This window comes from Eleginops maclovinus, chromosome 5, assembly GCF_036324505.1.
Source record: "Eleginops maclovinus isolate JMC-PN-2008 ecotype Puerto Natales chromosome 5, JC_Emac_rtc_rv5, whole genome shotgun sequence".
In the NCBI taxonomy this organism is placed as follows: domain Eukaryota; kingdom Metazoa; phylum Chordata; class Actinopteri; order Perciformes; family Eleginopidae; genus Eleginops; species Eleginops maclovinus.
Genome location: NC_086353.1, coordinates 17,482,780 through 17,501,861, shown reverse-complemented (window position 1 = coordinate 17,501,861; position 19,082 = coordinate 17,482,780). Strand labels below are relative to the sequence as shown.

The 19,082-nt window shown below is 41.0% G+C and overlaps 1 protein-coding gene across 1 annotated transcript; it reads right to left on the bottom strand.

The window, feature by feature from the left end:
• Positions 1-1,658: 1,658 nt before the first annotated feature.
• Positions 1,659-18,769, bottom strand: LOC134864948 (procollagen galactosyltransferase 1-like). The gene is made up of 12 exons (XM_063884303.1): positions 18,244-18,769; positions 14,300-14,410; positions 13,987-14,104; positions 12,598-12,732; positions 9,303-9,507; positions 8,796-8,915; positions 7,945-8,021; positions 7,751-7,857; positions 7,193-7,325; positions 4,436-4,563; positions 3,324-3,530; positions 1,659-3,206 (listed from the first exon to the last, which is right to left on the bottom strand). The coding sequence occupies exons 1-12, from the start codon at positions 18,459-18,461 to the stop codon at positions 2,936-2,938; spliced, it is 1,830 nt and encodes a 609-aa protein (XP_063740373.1). The 5' UTR covers positions 18,462-18,769; the 3' UTR covers positions 1,659-2,935.
• Positions 18,770-19,082: the final 313 nt, after the last annotated feature.

Genomic DNA, 19,082 nt, shown 5'->3' with positions numbered 1-19,082 from the left:
CCAACTCTCCTTAATTCTTACTAACTACTGATGTCACTTGTTTACCCCCTCAGAGCTTTATAATGATTATTTCTCACTGTTATCAAGGTGATTTGACAGCCAGGATGTGGAGCTTTAAGGAAATAAACTGACAAAGTCAATAGCTGGTTGAAGTAAACCTCAGCAGGTCCAACTGCAGAACAGTGACTATTGATCAGCACAAGCACTCGCAGAAAATACCTGGGTTAATCTCACAGAGGGGTGAGGTAAATATAGAGGTGAGGGGGAGAAAGATCTAATAGGATTAGTCTGAGTCACAGACGAGTGCCAGTGCACATGGATGCACACTCACACCAACACATGATTAACCTAATACTGCGAACATAGGAGCAAAGATGGTTAGTATAACTAGCTTAACATTAGCATTTTAGTGTATGTTGTGAGAGCATGTATTAAGCCTAAAAGGGACGGATCAGGATAAACATCATGTTTCAGTGCTTGTGCACATACAATTTAGTATCTAGGGGCAGAAGCATGTACATTTTCCAAATGCAAACATTGCCTTTTTGTTTTGCAAAGTGACATAATTTCAAACAAATGACATTGGTTATCTTTTTAGGGCCAGCAATACTTATTTCTTCACCTTATGACACCAGCAGTACCATTTTGTTTCATGTTATACATTTATACATGGTAAATCTGAAATTGACTAAGTGCCAACCAACCCAGAGTCTGTGAAATAAGGTAACCTCTTCAGTTTTTTGTGGATTGCTTCCATCAGAAAACATGAGATTCAACAAGCTCTTAAGATTTGGCTCCTCTTCCTCCCTAACCTGCAGGCTCATTACCTGAGTATCTTCACCTACATCTCAAAATCATAATAATCTGCCAACAAATCAGAGCGGACTGGGCGTACTATGGAGGGGATCTTAAAGAGGCCGGCGCTTAAAACATACTGTTTAAGACGGAAAGTGAATACCGGTATATTGAAAGGAAAAATGTAACAGTGAAGCATATGAAAACTCAAAAGTATAAACCTGTAAATGAGCTTAATATGTGGCCTTTATGTGCAGTTTGAGCCAAAGTACAACTCCACATAGAGGCTTTAAACTCTTGTCCTGAACAATAGATTAGTTTAATTTAGGAACACCTAAAATAACTACTTTAGGTGTTCCTAATGTTACTAACATAATAGTAATTAAAACGCATTCTCTTTAACTTAGACGTGCTTCACTTTGTTGTGTTTAATTTGAATACGAAATCTTTTTTGTTTGATGTCATAACACGAAACTGGACAGCAGTCAGTGCAGCAGGGTCATGCTTCACAGGTTGAACGGTTAATAGGGATCATTTGTATAAACACAGTGAAGGAGGAGTAATGGTGGCCTGCTGAAGCCCAGACTGACCATTATGTGCTGGCAGGGCAAACCAACATCAACAAGCACCAATTAGAAGAGCACTGTAGTGGCTTGTGGGATGTTAATGTCTGTACTAAAATAAAGCTTCTGTGTGACAAAAAAGAACACTGCAGTGTATTTTGATGTTTAAGCCACTAGCTAGAAATAAACCCACAATTTGTCCAATGTCAGTGCTTCTTTGTACTTCAAACTGAGCTTGGAGGGACTGAAAATAGACTTCATTCCCCTGCAGTTAAAATCAGTGGAGAACAACACAACCAATCATTAAAAACAGGTTTTATTCATTCTTTTGTTAAAAAAGACACACTTTGAAACCAGAGAGGAGCAAACTAAACAAGAAATTACCCAAAATCTATATTCATTTGTTCTTCTGATCTTCAACAAATAACAAAGTTCTTGTTAAAACTGCATAATTAACTGAGGGGAAAACAATTAAACTCTAATGCCACTGTCAAAGTGTGAAAAGGCTTGATTAGCACATAAAAGGTAAACACTGATACATTCACAAGTAGCAAACCAAGAAAACGTATTTAAATAACGCTCAAGCTAAACTGAAGAAGAGCAGGGTGTTAGGAGTCTCAAGACGAGAAGACGAAGACATGCCGTAGCTCCCAGTTCTTTAGGGAGACTTTATCACAGCCAGTAGAAATGTAATATGCCTGGTGACAATCATTTGCAAATAAACATTGCTTCTTTTTAACCACTTACAGTATCACACTTTTAGAAAAGGCAACATTTTAGTACCTTGAGAGCTTAGTATAAAATCAGATGGAACAACCTTTCATCCTAAGGACAACGCGCGTAACTCTTGTTTAGTTTTAGCCGCTAAGCATTCTGGTAGTTCAGTTTCTTAACCCTTTGTTAGGCAATAGAACAGAAAACATATCTCAAATCAATATCAATCAGATAGAATACAACAAAATATAATGATTTCTAACTCTTTTAACTGTAAATAGTAATACAACCTTTAGCAGCTTTCTATGCATTAAATCAATAAACAGATCAAATCATTAATCTTATAACTGTAAGCTATTAAGTTACAACACAACCCTTTCTCTTATATTCTAGACTAGGCTCTTTTCTGTTTTAAACCCAAAGCTTTCACATTTAATTACAGCAGTTGTTGTGAAGTTTACATGTGACTTGAAGTTTTTACAGCCATCAAGGTTCAGGTTGAATACTGCATTTATTATTATTTATTATTTGTTTTATTTTCTCTTGTATATAAAACATGGAACTATCATTGGACCAGGTTGTGGTTAAAGGATATGCGTTGAATGCAATAAATAAAACAAAAGCTTCCTGTCGAGAGTTTACTCTCAATTCTTAGGAGAAAGATTGGTGAGAAAATGATGGGTAAAAGCATTTGTCATCCACCCTCCGGAGCCCAACTACTCTGCCTTCCTCTCTCCATTCTGATATATTCTCTCCATTTCATCCATTTCCCCAGTGATCACAGCTTTGTTCTATATCCCTCATCCTTATCTCTGTTTGCCAGAGTTTTCTCTGTCTCTCCTCCTCGGGTCCTCTCCTCTGCCTCACAGCTCGTCCCGTGCGCTCCAGTTTTCCAGTTCCGACTGCAGTACGTCGGAGTTTTGGGCCTCAAAGCTCAGCTCCCCCTGCTCCAGAGTTTTTCTCGACTTGGCTCGGTCCCAGTCGGTTCTGACGGTCTCGTTGTCCCAGACCACCGATGTTTCCGTATCGCTGATGTAGCCCGCATCTCCTGTGTAATGCGTTGGATACACCAGAAGCGGCTCTGCAGAAAATGCACGCAGGTCTCGGCTCTCAAAGTGCTCCATGTACTCTGACCTGATGAGTGAGAGGAGCAGGAACGTGGTTTTATTTTTTTTAAAAGCGCTACAAGACAGAATCAAAAAGAAGAGTCAGGTACAGGAAGACGATAAAGGGATGGGAGGGTTAACTCACACTGGATGCTTGTCATACATAACAGGGAGGAACTCATCGACAGGAAGCAGTTTGTTCAGAGGTTCAGCCTGGAGGAGCTTCTGGGCTCCCTGTAGTGACAGCAGGTAGCCGAGGGTCCAGTAGGAGTAGTCAGCCTCCACCAGGTTGTGGATGTTTGGTACAGGCTTCTCTTGGTGTTCAATCTGCATTCGCTTTCGCCCAATGTAACTATATTTAGTATAAAAGATAAGAAGGCTGGTAAATATCACAAGAACTTAACTTTAATTGGTTCATTTTAACGGTGCCATAGTTTAGATGTTTTATTTTGGCTGGATGTCTTGTAGCTACAGATCCCCTTAACCAGTTTCCCCTGCCAATACTGATGGCCAATGCAATGTATAAAAGGTATATCAAAAAATGAACCCACCATTTACTTTATGTATTGACTCAGTAAATATTGGATAGAAATTTCAAGTCCTCATTATATTTGTTTTATTAAATGTATTTGGAAAATAGACGGGTGCAGGGTATGCTAGGCTAACGCCAAAATCACTACCACACATTTAGATTTTTGGTTTGGCTGTAAGAGAGGACAATTAAAGCTGTACATGTTTTAGGTTGGCATATTTGATTTTCTTGCTAACTAAAGAGTAAGAATCCCAATTAATATCACGATTAGCCAGCGCTAGCATTTGCTTTGCTAACGGTACCTAGGCACACCGGGCCTCACTCCTCTCCAGCTGCTCCACTCCCTACTCCGAATAAGGTCCCTTTTGGTTCCAAAAAATAGTTATGGCCACGGACAAAACGCCAGAATCCAAGCTTCGAAACCATAATCCAGAAACCCAAGGGTGACATCCACCTCTCTAAAACCGTCTATGATTATAACACATATGATCGGTCTACAACGTTGCTATCCTACAGTTTGTAATCCTACAGCAGAAATCCAGCCTTGTGAATCTGAAATTGCTATAGCATCTCAGTAGTGTGATTGCATAAGATGCATAATGAAAGTGTTTTCAGCATGTGATGAAGCGAGTTGTCTAAAATATCATGAATGACAGATGGACGGACTTCACTGAAGGGGTTTGGTAATCCTCTGTGTTTACTACGTCGTGCTCTGCATCACTCACATGAGATCCCAGTCCAGCTTATGGGTCGTCAGCTCGTGCAGCAGCGCCTGGAGACGTCGCTTGAAGAACACCTCGAAGCGGAGGTCGTCCTCGATCACCAGGGAGGTGTGCAGACCACGATCTACTATCTACACAAAAACACATACATTTTATACATACTCACACATTGTTATTTTAATACTGGAGTCCTTTGTTTAACACATACCAGACCCACGCCGACTTTTTTCGCAACCAAAACGCATGTCCTTTGCACATGCGTAAACATGGTTGCCTCACAGAAGCTGTCACAATATCGATGACTGTTTATTCAGTTTTAAGCAAAAAAATGTAACTATACCTTTTAAATTGTGAAACTAATTTATTTAGTTTAGTTTAAGACCAGAATTCCTCAATTGTTTTAGAGAAGAGTAAACCTCTGCAGATATTTCCGTTCCCAGGAGAGATCTGATGGAACTTGGTCTCTTTTAAATATCCGTGTGTGTATTTTTTTAAGTATTCTTTGTGAGCACATTTTACCACATTTCTATCATACAGTTCCTATGGTAAATATATATAGATATAGATATAGATATATAAATATATATCTATATATATATAAATATATATATATTTATTTTGTATATATATTTTTTTTTATTGTTTCAAGAGACATTGTCATGACATCCATAGGTGGCACAACTGGGTATACAAATCATGACAAAATAAACATGCAACAGGGGGGAAACAGCACATTTTTCAAAAACAGGAGTTAGAAAAAAAAGAAATAAAATAAAAGTGTCTTGTGCCAGCAATATAGACTGTCAAAGTCATTGCAGTTCAAATTTCAAATCTTAAAGTTTGAAAACTGACCATTTAATCATTTTGAATTATGACACATACAGATGTTATGCCCTTTTTTATTCAAAATGTAAAACGATTATCTAACCTATTTGGTGTGAAATTCGAATCATGAGCACACTAACTCAAAATCTTAATATCGTCTTCCCATTTATATTCTTTTTTAACTGCTCTCCATATCTTGAGAGTCGAGTTCACCCATGGATTTTCCAGTCTATCTATGTGTCTTGTACATTTTTATCCCATAGAACGGCTTGTATATGACCTTCAGGTATCATTGAACACTCTATATCTTTCCATTGTGCCTTGTAAGATGGGTTACACCGACACAATAGTGCTCTGATTTGTGCCGAAATATAGTAATTTTTCAGAGATGGTAAGCCCCAGCCTCCCTTTTCCTTTGGTAGCTGCATTGTTTTATGTCGTATTAGAGGTCTCTTTCCCTGCCATATAAATCTCGATATAGTTTTGTCCCACTCTATGAATTGATTTTGGTTCATTGTAAGTGGAAGAGTTTTGAAAAAGTAGAAAAATCTCGGAAGAATATTAATTTTTATCGTTTCGTTTCGGGGTTGAATGAGTTACCTTTGGTGTGAGCTTTAATTTGGGTTATTTTCATTTGTTTAATGTGGAGATGTTCTTCTGTAAACCTGGAGCTTCTTTCTGATGTCGTCTCCCCCAGACGCCGCTCTCTCTCGTCCTGCTCGCCCCTCTCCTGCCGTGTGCCATGCGCGTTGATTCATCTGTCCGGCTGGATCCTCTGGTGGCTGCACAACCTTGACCGGGAAGCCTCGGCCCCTCATGTCCTTCGTAGCCTCGGTGATTGTGTGGTAAAGCCGTGTCCCATCTTCATAGAAGACCCGTAATCTGGCCGTAATACGGAGTCTGGAAACGGATCCTCTTCTCTTTTAACAGTCGTTTCACATCACTGTATTCTTTCCGCTTGCCCAGTACCGCGGCCGGGTAGTCGTGGTCAAAATACATTCTCTTGTCTTTTAGGAAAATCTCCTTCTTTTCCCAGGCTTTACGTAGTAAGATTTCTTTCGTTTTATACCGGTGGAATTTGACAATGATCGACCTGGGCTTGCTTGTGTCTGTGGGCTTTGGCGCGAGCGCTCTGTGCGCTCTCTCAATATGGAGCTCTGTGGCCGCGGGAATGTCAAGTTTTTCTCTGAGAAAAGTCTCCACAAAAGTTATCACCGAACTCCCCTCCTTTTTCAGGCACGTTGTATATTCTGATATTTTCCCTTCTCAACCTTCCTTCCTGGTCAACTAGCTTTTCTTCGTGTTGGCTCTGAATTTTTAGCATGTTTCTCACCACTTGCTCCTCTGTTTGCAGCCTGGTTTCCTCCTCGTCAATGCGGTCTTCTGCTTCCCCGATTCTCTTGTTTGTCTTGTTAAGCTCGTCTTTAATATCGCCCAGCTGGCAGCTGTTCTCTTTTCAGAAAGCTAAAATCTCCTACAGAATCATCTCCATGTTCACTTTCGCTTTCTCGTTAACTTTCTGTGGTCCGCCATCTTTCCCGTCGGCGTTAGATTCTGCACCCCGCGATTCTTCCTCCATTTCGTGTATTACGAGTTTTTCCTTACTCTTTTCCCTCGTTTCCATCGTTGTCCTGCTATTTCACTGTTTTAGTTTAAAACGGGTTTTATTCACTCATTAGCAGGGCGTTTTAAAGTTTTGTCAGAGGAGATCGTGTTCTAGCCTGCCATCTCGGACGGCGACGGAACCGGAAGCCGGTAAAAAAAAAATTTCTAATACGAGGTTGCACCAAACTGTTCAGATGAAGACAGGGTTATTTTAAAACAACTCATTACTCTCACTGAGCTGCCTCCACACAAACTGAGTTACTGTGTTTTTCAGCAGAGAGCGTTATCTGCCAAGCACAGGTCGACCCAGAGGCCTGAGGCCTGTCTCACCTCCTTCCAGATGTTGTAATGAGAGAGAAAACAACCGAGTTCCCCCTTGGTGAGAGGCCGACCATGATAAGGGTCTTTGTAACCCGGCAGCATCTTAATCTTCATGGACTCTATATCAGTCTTGTTCAGCGCTCTAAGGGAGAGAGAAGGGATAAACAAAGAGATTAGAGATAAACAATAAATGATATGGATGTGATTTGTGTTTGGAATGGGAAGCAGAGGATAGAATAGACAATATAATAATATAACACAAGGCATGCAGGTGCTGTTTTCTATTGTCACCGTTTTAAATCAAAATTATGGCAAAAACAATAAAATATGTAAAACACGACACTACCGCCGTGACTGGAGAGCCTATAAACATATTAGTTGTATTTCACTCAGATGAGCTAAAATGATGTCGTTCAGCTGATATGTAATTGGCAGCTTGCATCCGCTACTTTTTACGTGGTTGTTTGTCTCAGCTCGGCTTTCCTGCATCAATCAACACCGCATGTTGCAGCGGCACAAATCAAGAAGACACAGGCAGTGGGGGAAGGAAGGAGATGAGAAACGTACTTGCCATCCACAGCGGCAACAACCTTACAGCTGATCTCCTGCTCGTGCAGAGTTCTTAGCATTCGCTCGCGACGGTCAGCTCTCCTCACCAGATTTATCATAAACACCTGGGTGCACACAAAGGGAGAAGCCTCACACACATGATAAGGGTTATTTGTGTGTTTCTACGTGTTTGTGAGATTGGGTGTGTGTACCTCATCAAAGCCCATCTTGTTAGGCTGCTTGGGAGGAAGAGACAGGAAGCTGGAGGGCTCCAAGGGAGGGTTTTTCACTTTCAAAGGAAGAAAAGGGGAGAAGGTTACAAAGAGAATGTGAAATGTGGTGAAACAGGGGTTTTCAAAATGTGGTTCAGGGATGTTCAGGGAACCCCAGGAGATTTCCCAAGTGAACCATTGATTTTACAGGCTGGATGAGAATGTCTATAAGAGGACTATTTTTATCATTATTGGTATTCATTTGTTTTAAAGACCATCCACTTTTTCCTACAATGCATACAGAGATGCTGCACAAAGGAGACCGTAAAACATAATGTTAAAGAACTGGTGTTTAATTAAAGTAGTACTTTACTCTGTTAACATGGAATTTATTTTTAGAGACACTGGTATGAGAATTTCCACAGATACTCCATGCATCTTAAATGGCACTTTTTCGGGCACTCTGTTTCTTTATATTTTCTATGCTAACTGCCAATGTCTTGAACTGATTGTAGCAATAGTAATTTTGTTGTGTAGCAAAAGTAAACACTGTCTAATTAAGTTTGTAGTTTTACGCAGAGGCATACAATATTGTATCGCTATGGTTGAAGTTTGTAACTCTCTAACTCAATACAAAGAAAACCGGTCTTGCTTTTACATAATGGGTACAACAAAAAGCATTCAGTTCAGCGAAATAATAATTGGGAAAATCAAATAAATGCAAAACCTGCAGAGCAGCAAAAAAACAGCCTGGAGTCCCTACAAGCAGACTGGCATCCTTCTGCTGAAACTGTACAACACAAAGAAATACTCCTGGTCTTTGTAAAGCCTCCTTGACCCGGTCCACTCACCCATAACCTCCAGCTGAGTATGCAAGAAGCTCTCCTCCTCATCCTGCAGGGTGCCATGGGAACGCATTGGCACTGGGAAATACCCATAAGTCTCTTTGTTGCAGACATACATTTGCACATCTGACAAGGAGAAAAACAAGAAGAAAAACATGCTTACAAAAAGGGCTGAACAAATTGGAAATAAAAAATGTGCAAAGGTTTTTATGACACTACAATTAAGTAACAATATTGAAGGGAATGATCATTTTTGAATCTTTTTGTTTTTTAATGATCATAGTGTGTTTATATGTTAAGATCTGTACGGGAGAACGCAAATTGTACTTCAGAACATCCCTGTGGCAAGACAAAATGTACTTCCGCTTTTTACTTTTTGGGTTACTGAATTCAACAAATATTGCCGCCTTTGAATTAAATAATGAAATACTATCCCATACATATACGCAATAAAGTATTCCTAACAACACTTTCACCAGCCCTGCAGATAAGCTCGACATCTGTTTGTCTCACCTGCTATGCGAGCAGAGTAGGCAAAGACGATGACATCATCCAGGGCCCAGTTGTACTCCGGGTGCGGAGGATAAAAGGCCAGCTGACGGGAGGCCTCTTTCTGCAGGTCCACCAGGTAGGTGGAGTGAACCATGGGTACGGCGAAACAGCCAAGACGCTCCTGCTTACGGATAGGCATGTAGGCTGGAGTACGCTTGTAGTAGCCCTGCAGTGAGTGCACACAAACACAGTATGGGTTAACACTTTTCTTTTCTCTGATTTGTTTCCTAAAGAAATAAAAGCTGTGGAATAATGAAGAACTTGTATTTGACTTCAAACTGATTGAGATAATTGGCTGTTAAAGAAGACACTTTAAAGGATTAGGACATATTTAAAACTCAATTCTTTACTACGAAATTACAAAAATATGTAATTATGAGTGAGAGAGACTGCGTAATACTGACTTATAGAAATAGTCTCTGACAGATTGATGCAAATCGCCTTTAGGCTACCGGCCAATTAAGTGTTTTTGAAAAAAAAGTCCCCTGCAGGAATCAGAGAGGCACATTGGAGTCGGTTAATTTTTTTGCTGGAGGATAGGAAACGTCTGTACGGTATGTCTGCTCTGATGTGACAAGAAATACCTAAAGGCATCTTGTCTCAACAGATGCCTCACATACACAGCTGTATTTAAAGGTCCCCTATTATGCTTTTCCGGTTTCAACCCATCCTTTCATGTGTTATGTAGCTTTTTCTGCATGTAAACGGTCTGCAAAGTCACAAACCCTCAAAGTACACCCTGTAGCGAGTAAAACACTAAAGCAGAAAAGACGTGTCTATGCTGCTCTCCAACGCCTCGTTGTAGATTTTTCTTTTTCCATTTTTTTCTTCCGGGGGCTATTGACGTCACTAAATCTGGAGACCAATCGGCAAATTGGCACGCCCATAGCTATAGACCGACCGTTTACTGTTGGAAGGATGAAATGTCAAGAAAGTACTGTGCCCTGAAATGTGAGGGGAAATGTCATCTGTTTGCTTTACTGAAGGCCGACCACGAAAAAGTCAGTGGTTGAAATGTATTTTTAACAACGGTTTGAAGTACTGTACTGTGTGCCGGGCATTTCACTGACTACAGCTTCAAAAACCTTGCACAGGTTGATGCCGATATGCAAAGCGTGCAGTACTGAAGGACGAGGCTGTTCCTACTTTGTTTCAGTTCTAACATTACATCTAAAATGTAAGACCGATACAAAATAAAAATGTTCCACTGTGAAACCGCCTGCTCCAGTCTACTTTGTTTGTTTGTTGGTCTGTGTCATTTTCAGGATCGAACTCCGGTTCAAACATACGGATATATCGCCTCATTGTAACACATAAACTGATGCTCAGCTGTAACCGGAAGGCTGGGAAAGCGGTCTGTTATACAGGGGCGGAGCCTCTCTGGTTGTTGATCAATCAGAACAGAATGGGCAAACTGACCAATCAGAGCACACTGGTCTCACAGGGAGGAAGGGCAGGAGCTTCGACAAGGCGTTAGGACAGAGTAAATAGAGATACTATACAGAGATGCTGTATGAGAAAACCTATGTGATTTTGGAACATTGAACAATGTAAATCTATTCTAGTACACCTCAACAATGGAATTATGATCAGTAAAAACGGCCACAATATTGGACCTTTAAGACATGCACATACAGTTTATAATGACTGTTAGATCAGATGTGCACCTTTGATGGGTCAAAATCATGTTTGCATAATTGCATTTAATAAAGTCACTTTTTAAATAAATTAAAAGACACAATGGCTTTTACTTCTGAGTAATTTTTATACACAGCACAGACAGCAATATGAGGCTGGAGCCCGCAGTAACTGAGTAGATTGAGAAGTAGGAATTAATTCACCACAATGAGCTGTGTGGGTTGTCTGCGAAACTACTCTATAATTTTCTGATATCACAAACCTTTAGCTAAATATTAGGTTATTTCAGGACAATAAAGTTTCATTTCACCTGTGAGACAAACGATTTACTTTAATTTCCAAAATGTATTTACCAGAGCATTCAGCTCCAGCTTGGAAATCTGAGGAGAAACACTTAATAACAAAAGCTCTCACTACTCAGCCTTTAAATTGACTAATGTCCAGTGTTTTTACAGTGACTTGTTTGCACAAATTTAATTTCCTCATACATAAAAAAAGGAAATGAAGTGTAAATTCTCGCTAGATCATATTTATGTTTGATGAAGGTGGAAGGAGATGCGCTCTTTTATTAAGCACGGTTACATGAAAACAGATTGTACTCACAATCAGGTTTTAACAGAGACGTTTTGAAGAGGCTACACTTGATGAATTATCTTTACACATACAGAAAACACAAAGCCATACTACAGTAGCATACAGAACAATAGTCTAAGCCCATGCATATTTGTCCTTTGAAAGTATCTGGCTGGGTGTGGTAACAAAGAGTTTTAAACATTTTCTCTGATTTCTGTTGTTTCCATAGTCATTTAAAGAGTTAATACCACACCCGGATCAGATACACAATGAGCAAGACTCAGAAATCCTTTATTTGTCCAAAAGCAGGGAATGTTCCAGCAAAGGGGGAAGTGTGGATAAAAAAGGCAAATACAATAAATAGGCAAACAAATTATAAGGGAATCACACATTGAAGAGACCCTCTTGTGCTTTTTGAGTTTTCCCTTTCCTGTAATGTGTTATAAATGTCTTTTTGCACAAAAAGGGTCTGCAAAGGCTAAAATCTCATCGTTCCCTCCAGAGGGAGTTTCTCTCCCAACAAACTCCCCCCTGCCTGAAATGCCTCCATTGTTGTCCATTGTTTATTTCCGATACATAGTAACTTCACTATGTAACATTTGCACTTCTATTGGCTAGCGCTCCAACACGTTGTACATGATAGGCTTGAGTGCGGGATATCTCTAGACAGTTGACCAATCACAACAGAGCCGGCCAGCTAACCAATCAGAGCAAACGTGGCTCTGGTTTCAGACAGGGTGAAAAAGTATTAGAAAAATAAAGCCCTTTTTGAACATTAAAGCGTGTAAACATGTCACAGAACAGGCACAAAATACAAACGTGAACATGACAATGACCATATAGGCTCCTTAAAAATAAAATAAGTAGACATACATGGTAGGGACAAATCGAACTGAGCATCAAATAATAGCAATTTTGAACTGTACAAAAGTATAAATTGCACAGTTTTACCACCATCAGGATGTGGAGGTGAAGGAACTGTGAGGAATATCTATAGCACATTTATAGGTGGTTAAACAGCATAACAACTAATCATGTGCAGTACCTGTGAAGTCATGCCGCACCAGAAGTTGGAGTACGCGGCTCTGGACTCCAGCATGGGCGCTACAATCGTCTTGTTCTCACTCATCAGCTTCCACAACGTGTCCGTGTTTGTGAGCAGGTTGTCACAGTCAGCCACCTGCAGACGAGAGAGAAGGGCACGATATTGACAAGAATCACACACGAACATCCACGAGGCGAGCGCAGATAAAGTGTCGCCTGCTGTCAGTAAATGACTGATTGAGCCTCGGCATTATAAGCGGCTCCTTCCTAACAGCTCATTATAACTCACAGCCCTGAACCTCAAACAATGCTTACAAACGGACTGCACTTGTTTTACCATGTCTTAGGAAGAATGTCCTTTCAAAATGCCAAAACTCATCATTTAACCTTTGTGTTTGTCCACCGGGATGTGTCTCACCAAGAGCAGCTGCATTGAATAAAGACTGCTCCGAATCCACATTTTCTTCAGCCATAATATTTGAACATGAAGCCAATTATAGCTGATATCACTCTTAAACTAATATTTGAAACTGTACTTGTTAATGTGTTCACAGTGCAGGTGATATTAGGGTCTAAAGATATACCAGTGCTTTATGGCAACCAATACATAAATGAACGTGACCAACACAATTGGCAAAGATATGTCAGAGATAGCTTAGAAAAGCAGTCCAGCTGCATCGCTGCATATCTTTTAAGAGAGAATAAAAGAGAGGGTATAAAAATGTAATTGCTGAATAAAATGATGTCAAGACCGAGCAATACTGCAAACAAAACATCAAAGTTCATTGTTGACCTCGGAAATGGTAGATAAAGAAAAAAATCTGAGATATTAAAGCTGGAGGGAAACATAAGACAAATCTCTAAATCAATGCACAGCGAAAAACGCATGTAACCATAGCAACATTGCTCAGGCTTCATCCTACATTTACAGTTAACTCTCATAGGTGAAACTGACATGTACAAATATTTGAACTCCAGCATCGTTACTTCATATACATCTTTTCCAGTACTTCACTGCATCAGCATGAGCAGTAATGAAATCTGTTGGCCACAAAATGGCTCATTTAAAACACAAAGAAACACTTTATAGTGACAAAGACAGTGTAAAAGACTACCTAAAATCAAACCTTACATAAATGTCTTTATGTTTGAGAAATTGCTTTTTGTCTGTTTACTGCAGTTCCCATTCTTTTTATGAGGAAGATCAAGCGTTGCTCATTGTTTTATTTAAACCCTCTTAACAGCTATAATCAGGTGTAGCTGACAATGGATTTAAATCCCAATAATCAGCTAAATGTACCACTCATCTGACCCAGAGTCAGAAACATCCCCGACAGAAGCTGAATAATAAGAGGAGGCTTTTGAAGCTGCTGCGTGGATGATAACATACCAGCAGGTAGTCGGCCCAGATCTCACGGGCGGTCTCCAGCGCTGCCTGACGGAGCTTCATTACGTGTTCATAACGCAGATTATTCCAGTGCTTAGGCCCCACCTCGTCTTCAAAGGCACTGGGAGACATGCAAAGACACAGCCATTAAGTAAAGTACGTCTGAAAGACACACACACACACACACACACACACACACACACACACACACACACACACACACACACACACACACACACACACACACACACACACACACACACACACACACACACACACACACACACACACACACACACACACACACACACACTACCTGGTCTCATCATCCGGTCTCCACTCCACATAGTGATAGTCATTCTGCACCTTCACAAGCCAGTCTCTGAGGATGGCTGTGGTGTTATCTATGTTGTGATCCGTCGCTACCCTGTGGGGGGAGGGGGGGGGGGGAAGAGAGAGAGAAATATGTGGAAAATATAAAACAAATGCATTAAAGGAAGAGCAAAGTCGCATTTTTTCCTCTGGATTTGAAGCCTTCCCTCTTTTCATTTGTATTTTTTACAATGTGGTCCTGCTACACAGATCTGTTCACACATTGTTGCTTTATATTATATCTCTTTAACGCACAGTACTATTTCTGGGGTTTTTTTCCAGTTGCTTCGGTAAACATTTGGTTTCCATGCCTATACAAGCCCCTTTAAATTTGAAAGTACCTTGCTACAGCAGGATACTGTGGGATACTCTTTTAAATAATCCAGTGTTACTTGGAGTAAGGGGTAAATCTATGGATAAAATATTCAGTGACTGTGTTGAATATTGTATTCCAACAATAATACAGTCAAATAAATGTTATTTATCTAGTCCAATATCACAAATCTCCCTCGATGGGCTTATATCAGGGGTATTGAGGATGCACAAATCTGAATCACTGGAACATAATTGGTCCCGACAATATTACGCCGTGCCTGCTCCTAGAAAACAGTTTCTTGGACAGTGTTGTTAACAATTCAGTGATTCCACCTTTATTCGGTTGCAATGCACCACATCCATCCCTGTGCACGATAATGGGTTATTCATAAATATTTGCCAGCAGTTATTATTCTGTCACTCAAATAGCGTTTTTTACAGCAGGAGGTCCTTTGTTTGTCTTGTTTGCGCCTTACATTTCTTGCAGGCAGCTAACGCCTCCACATAAATAATGCTTCCTCTAACAACAAGAAGTGATGTGCTGTTATATGCGCATGTTTCCTTACATGTAGACAAAAGATCACAATCAGTTGCATGCAGAAAGGTATGCAGATTTAAATTATAGTGGATAAAACACTGGTATCAGATCAATCTGTGTTCCTACTCTGGATTGCTATTCCAAGGCAATTGCTAGTAAAGTTTTGATTGAAGGATATGTATCATAATAAAGGATATATTCTTTAATGTGTATGAACTCTGTAGAAAATAAATCTGCAAGGAAGCATATTTTGGACTATTTTCTGGTTGCAGGAGAATGGAAATCAGAAAACTGAAAGTAATCACCCTGAAGAGTTGCACATTTACACATGATCATTTTTACCATTTATCAAAATCAGAAACAGGTTTATTGCCAAGAAGGTTAACACATACGATGAATTTGCCTTGGTGTACCTGGTGGACATAACACAGTTAAAAAAGATAAAAAGTACATTCAGCTTTAATGTAATTATGCCACTAACATACATTTCTATACCATAGACATGCCTACATGTGTCATTTGGGGTTGAAGGGGCCCTATTAAACTCATTTTCAGGTTCATATTTGTATTTTGTGCTTCTACTGTGACATGTTTGCATGCTTTAATGTTCAGAAAGGTCTTTATTTTTCTCAGACTGCCTGTGCTGCAGTACCTCTTTTCACTCTTTGTCTGAAACCAGAGCCCATTCTACTCTGGTTGGTTAGCTAGATGCCCCTGTTGTGATTGGTCAACCGCTAAAGGATGTCCCACCCCTCAGCCTATTACATACAGTGTGTTGGAGCACTAGCCAATGGAAGCATGAGTGTTACGTAGTGATGTCATTAAGTCGTGGAATTAAAAAAAAAAGGAATCCAATTGAGATGTTTCAAACTGGGGGAGTGCGTGTCCCTCTGGAGGGAACTTTGGGATTTTAGCCTCTGCAGACCATTTACATGCACAAAAACCTATATAACACACTACAGGAAGGGAAAGACCCCAAAAAGCATAATAAGGCCCCTTTAAGTATCTTCAGTTATTTGGACATGTGGACTGCAGGGCCTGGGGATGAAATCGCTGACCTTCTGAGCCACACTCGCCCATTTATAAAACCATTCACATAAAAATGCAAATGATGCAGCTTAAGCAATATGGAAAAAGTACATTTAAGATGAGTCTCGATAAAACCAAATTCTGGAGGATATTGCAACAATAGAATATTGATTAAATATCCATCTCCTCTTTTGTCTAGCCGTCATTACAGCAGAGATGCACATCACCAACGTCAAGCGGGACAAAGCAGATCCAGACGGACAATAGGGGCTGTGAAGCGGTACAGCGGCATTCGTCGGCTGTCTCTGTTATCATAACAAATCAAAGTTTGTGTCAGTAAGGGGCAGAGGCACAGAGAAGGCAAGAATGGGGGAAAGAATGTGTACATATGAGAGAAATGGATTTATTTCCAGTCCTGTCATGTACTGAGTGACGTTGGGCGTGCTACGGCTGTTAGTTTCCCATCGGTCTGTGGAGTTTCAACATAGCAGTGCCGGCACAGCACCTACATGTGACCAACTCACCAATCCATCTTTGTCTTCCTCCTCTCTCGCTACCTTTCCATCTCAGACTGCTGTGAAGCTTTGAATGAGCAGTGGTAGTTAATAAAAAAAAAGGTTTATGGAGAGGATACATGCGGTTGCATGCCTGCCATAAAAGCTTAGCAGAGAAAGAGACAGAGGGATGAAATGTGGCAGATTCATAGAGAATCTCCATGATGCATCTTCCTGCAGAACACAGACACTGTCTGCATGTGTGTGTCTCTCGGTTGCCGCTTGCCAAGCACTCCATCTTCACCTGTCAGGCTGATAACTGCAGGTATCGACAGGTGGCCGGCTCGCAGCACAGTCTATCATGCTGCATTTTAAATGCTTCTCTGTTCTTCCACTGAGGAAACAGATATGTTGTAGATTAAAGCAACCATGCAGAAAACCGGGCTCCAGCTGCCACATGGGCATAGCTAGACTCAGGCACATTCTCTGCACAGAAAAAAAACTCAACATCCAGTTTTGTTTAAACAGACACTTGATCCCGCATTTTAGCTCCCACTGAAAAGTTCGTTTCAGCATTCACTCTCTGTGGAGAGACTCTGTTGGATCAAACATTCAATTCATGGGATTCTATTTAATTTTAATCCATCCACAGTCACATTAAACAGAACTCTGTTTGAGGCCTTTGCCCTTGTTTGCCTTGAGGCCAAAGAAACATAATCTAACCTGTCAGGATTTAATGCTGATGAAAAGATTATGTTAATCTTTAAGAACTGATCTACTGGCACAAGACCAAAATGACAAGAGGAAGTAAGCAGTAGAGCCAGGAATATTCTGGCAAGATGGGGGCTGGGGGACAGAAACATAATGAGGAAGGTAAATCTTACTGAGGCTTTTAATAGGCAGATTGACAGATTGTTGTAGGTGGATTGTTCTGGATTTTGACAGCTCAGGTGCCAATTTGAAAGCAATTTTAACAAGAATACTGGTTTTGTCTCAGTCGAGTCTGTAAAACGCAGATGTGGAAGAAGAAGAGGGAGGGGAATGAAAATGTAAGGGTGGGGTAAAGGAGGGAAACGGAGAAGCAACGAGAGAGACGGTCTGTGACTGAATGGAACTTTTTACAAGCGAGAGTCTGCTGGCACAACCAGCCCTCCGAGATCCTCTGCTGGGGTTAAGTCACTACTATACACCGGCGCCTGTACATCCACGCTGCACTTTCACTCATTTCACCGCCAATGAGTTGTCTATTACGCTGTAACTGTGGAGATAAAGCGCTCTTGCATTTCCCCACATATTATTAATAACACAGCGGCCCCACCTGGTCAAAAGTTTTCCTCTATGTTCGTGGGCTTGACGTGTCTCTTGTGCTCTGTTGATGAGACCACAGCACACTGTCTATGAACCACACTTTGACACTTTTTCAAATACTTCATATAAGTTTTAGATAATATAGTCTCACGTTATGTGTATCAATGAGGCTTTTGTGTAAGGGTTTAAAGCGATGACACTTACCACAGCGCAATGCGGTCCTTCGGGTAGTTGAGCCGCTCCAAAGCTCCGAGGAACAGCGGCAGTGAGTGCGCCGAGTTGCGGCAGACCAGCGCGACGACGACCCGGGGAGCGAGGAGCGGAGACTCGGGGCTCCAGCGCTCCTCGGGGAAATAACCCCGGCTCGGGCCCGGCAGGAGAACGAACAGCAGGGCGGGCAGCAGTGAAATGACCCGGGGCATGGCAGGGGACAGAAACTCGCTAGAGACGCTGCGGACAGAGAAGGGCACAGAGGATGTGGAAGCTGAGGCTGCCGCTGTTGTGTTGCGCCGACAGTGGATACATGGCGGTGGAGCTGGCTGAATTAAAGGGCAGGTCTGGACTCGTTCAGGGGGAACTCGGTGTTCTCAAAATAAACTCGTAGGCCAACATGTGCCTTGTGAAGCTTGTGCAAATTAATCAAATCAGTGAATTCCTGACAGGTTTTTGAGTTGTACTTTACACAAATATAAACCTGTGTGGGCCAAGGAGAGGCTTCCCTCTGCGATAGGACGTCCTCCCCTTTAAGAATAAATCCAGCTGTGGGAAATAGATAGGAAGCAACATGGGCGTGTCCATGTGTGCTATACTGTGGGCTACTGCGGCCCCAACAAACGTGGTTAGGTAAGCAACAAGCTACTTGCTAGTTTTCTTCTAAAACAGCTAATGAAAAAACGCAGTCCATTTACAAAGTACAATTCCGAAATGACCTCTTCCAAAGATGTGAAATAACTTCCCACATACAGTCAAGTGCCATCAAAATCAATTCACACATTAATGGTCTCATATCAGTTATTACTTCAACTGTGAATAAACATGCTTTT

Bases quoted from the DNA above. Each gene is read 5' to 3' on its own strand.
- LOC134864948 (XM_063884303.1), bottom strand. From the start codon at position 18,461: ATGCCCCGGGTCATTTCACTGCTGCCCGCCCTGCTGTTCGTTCTCCTG. The intron at 8,916-9,302 runs GTGAGACAAACA...TCTCCTTGTCAG, and splicing joins CTACTCTGCTCGCATAGCAG to ATGTGCAAATGTATGTCTGC. The intron at 3,531-4,435 runs GTGAGTGATGCA...TACTAAATATAG, and splicing joins AAGCTGGACTGGGATCTCAT to TTACATTGGGCGAAAGCGAA.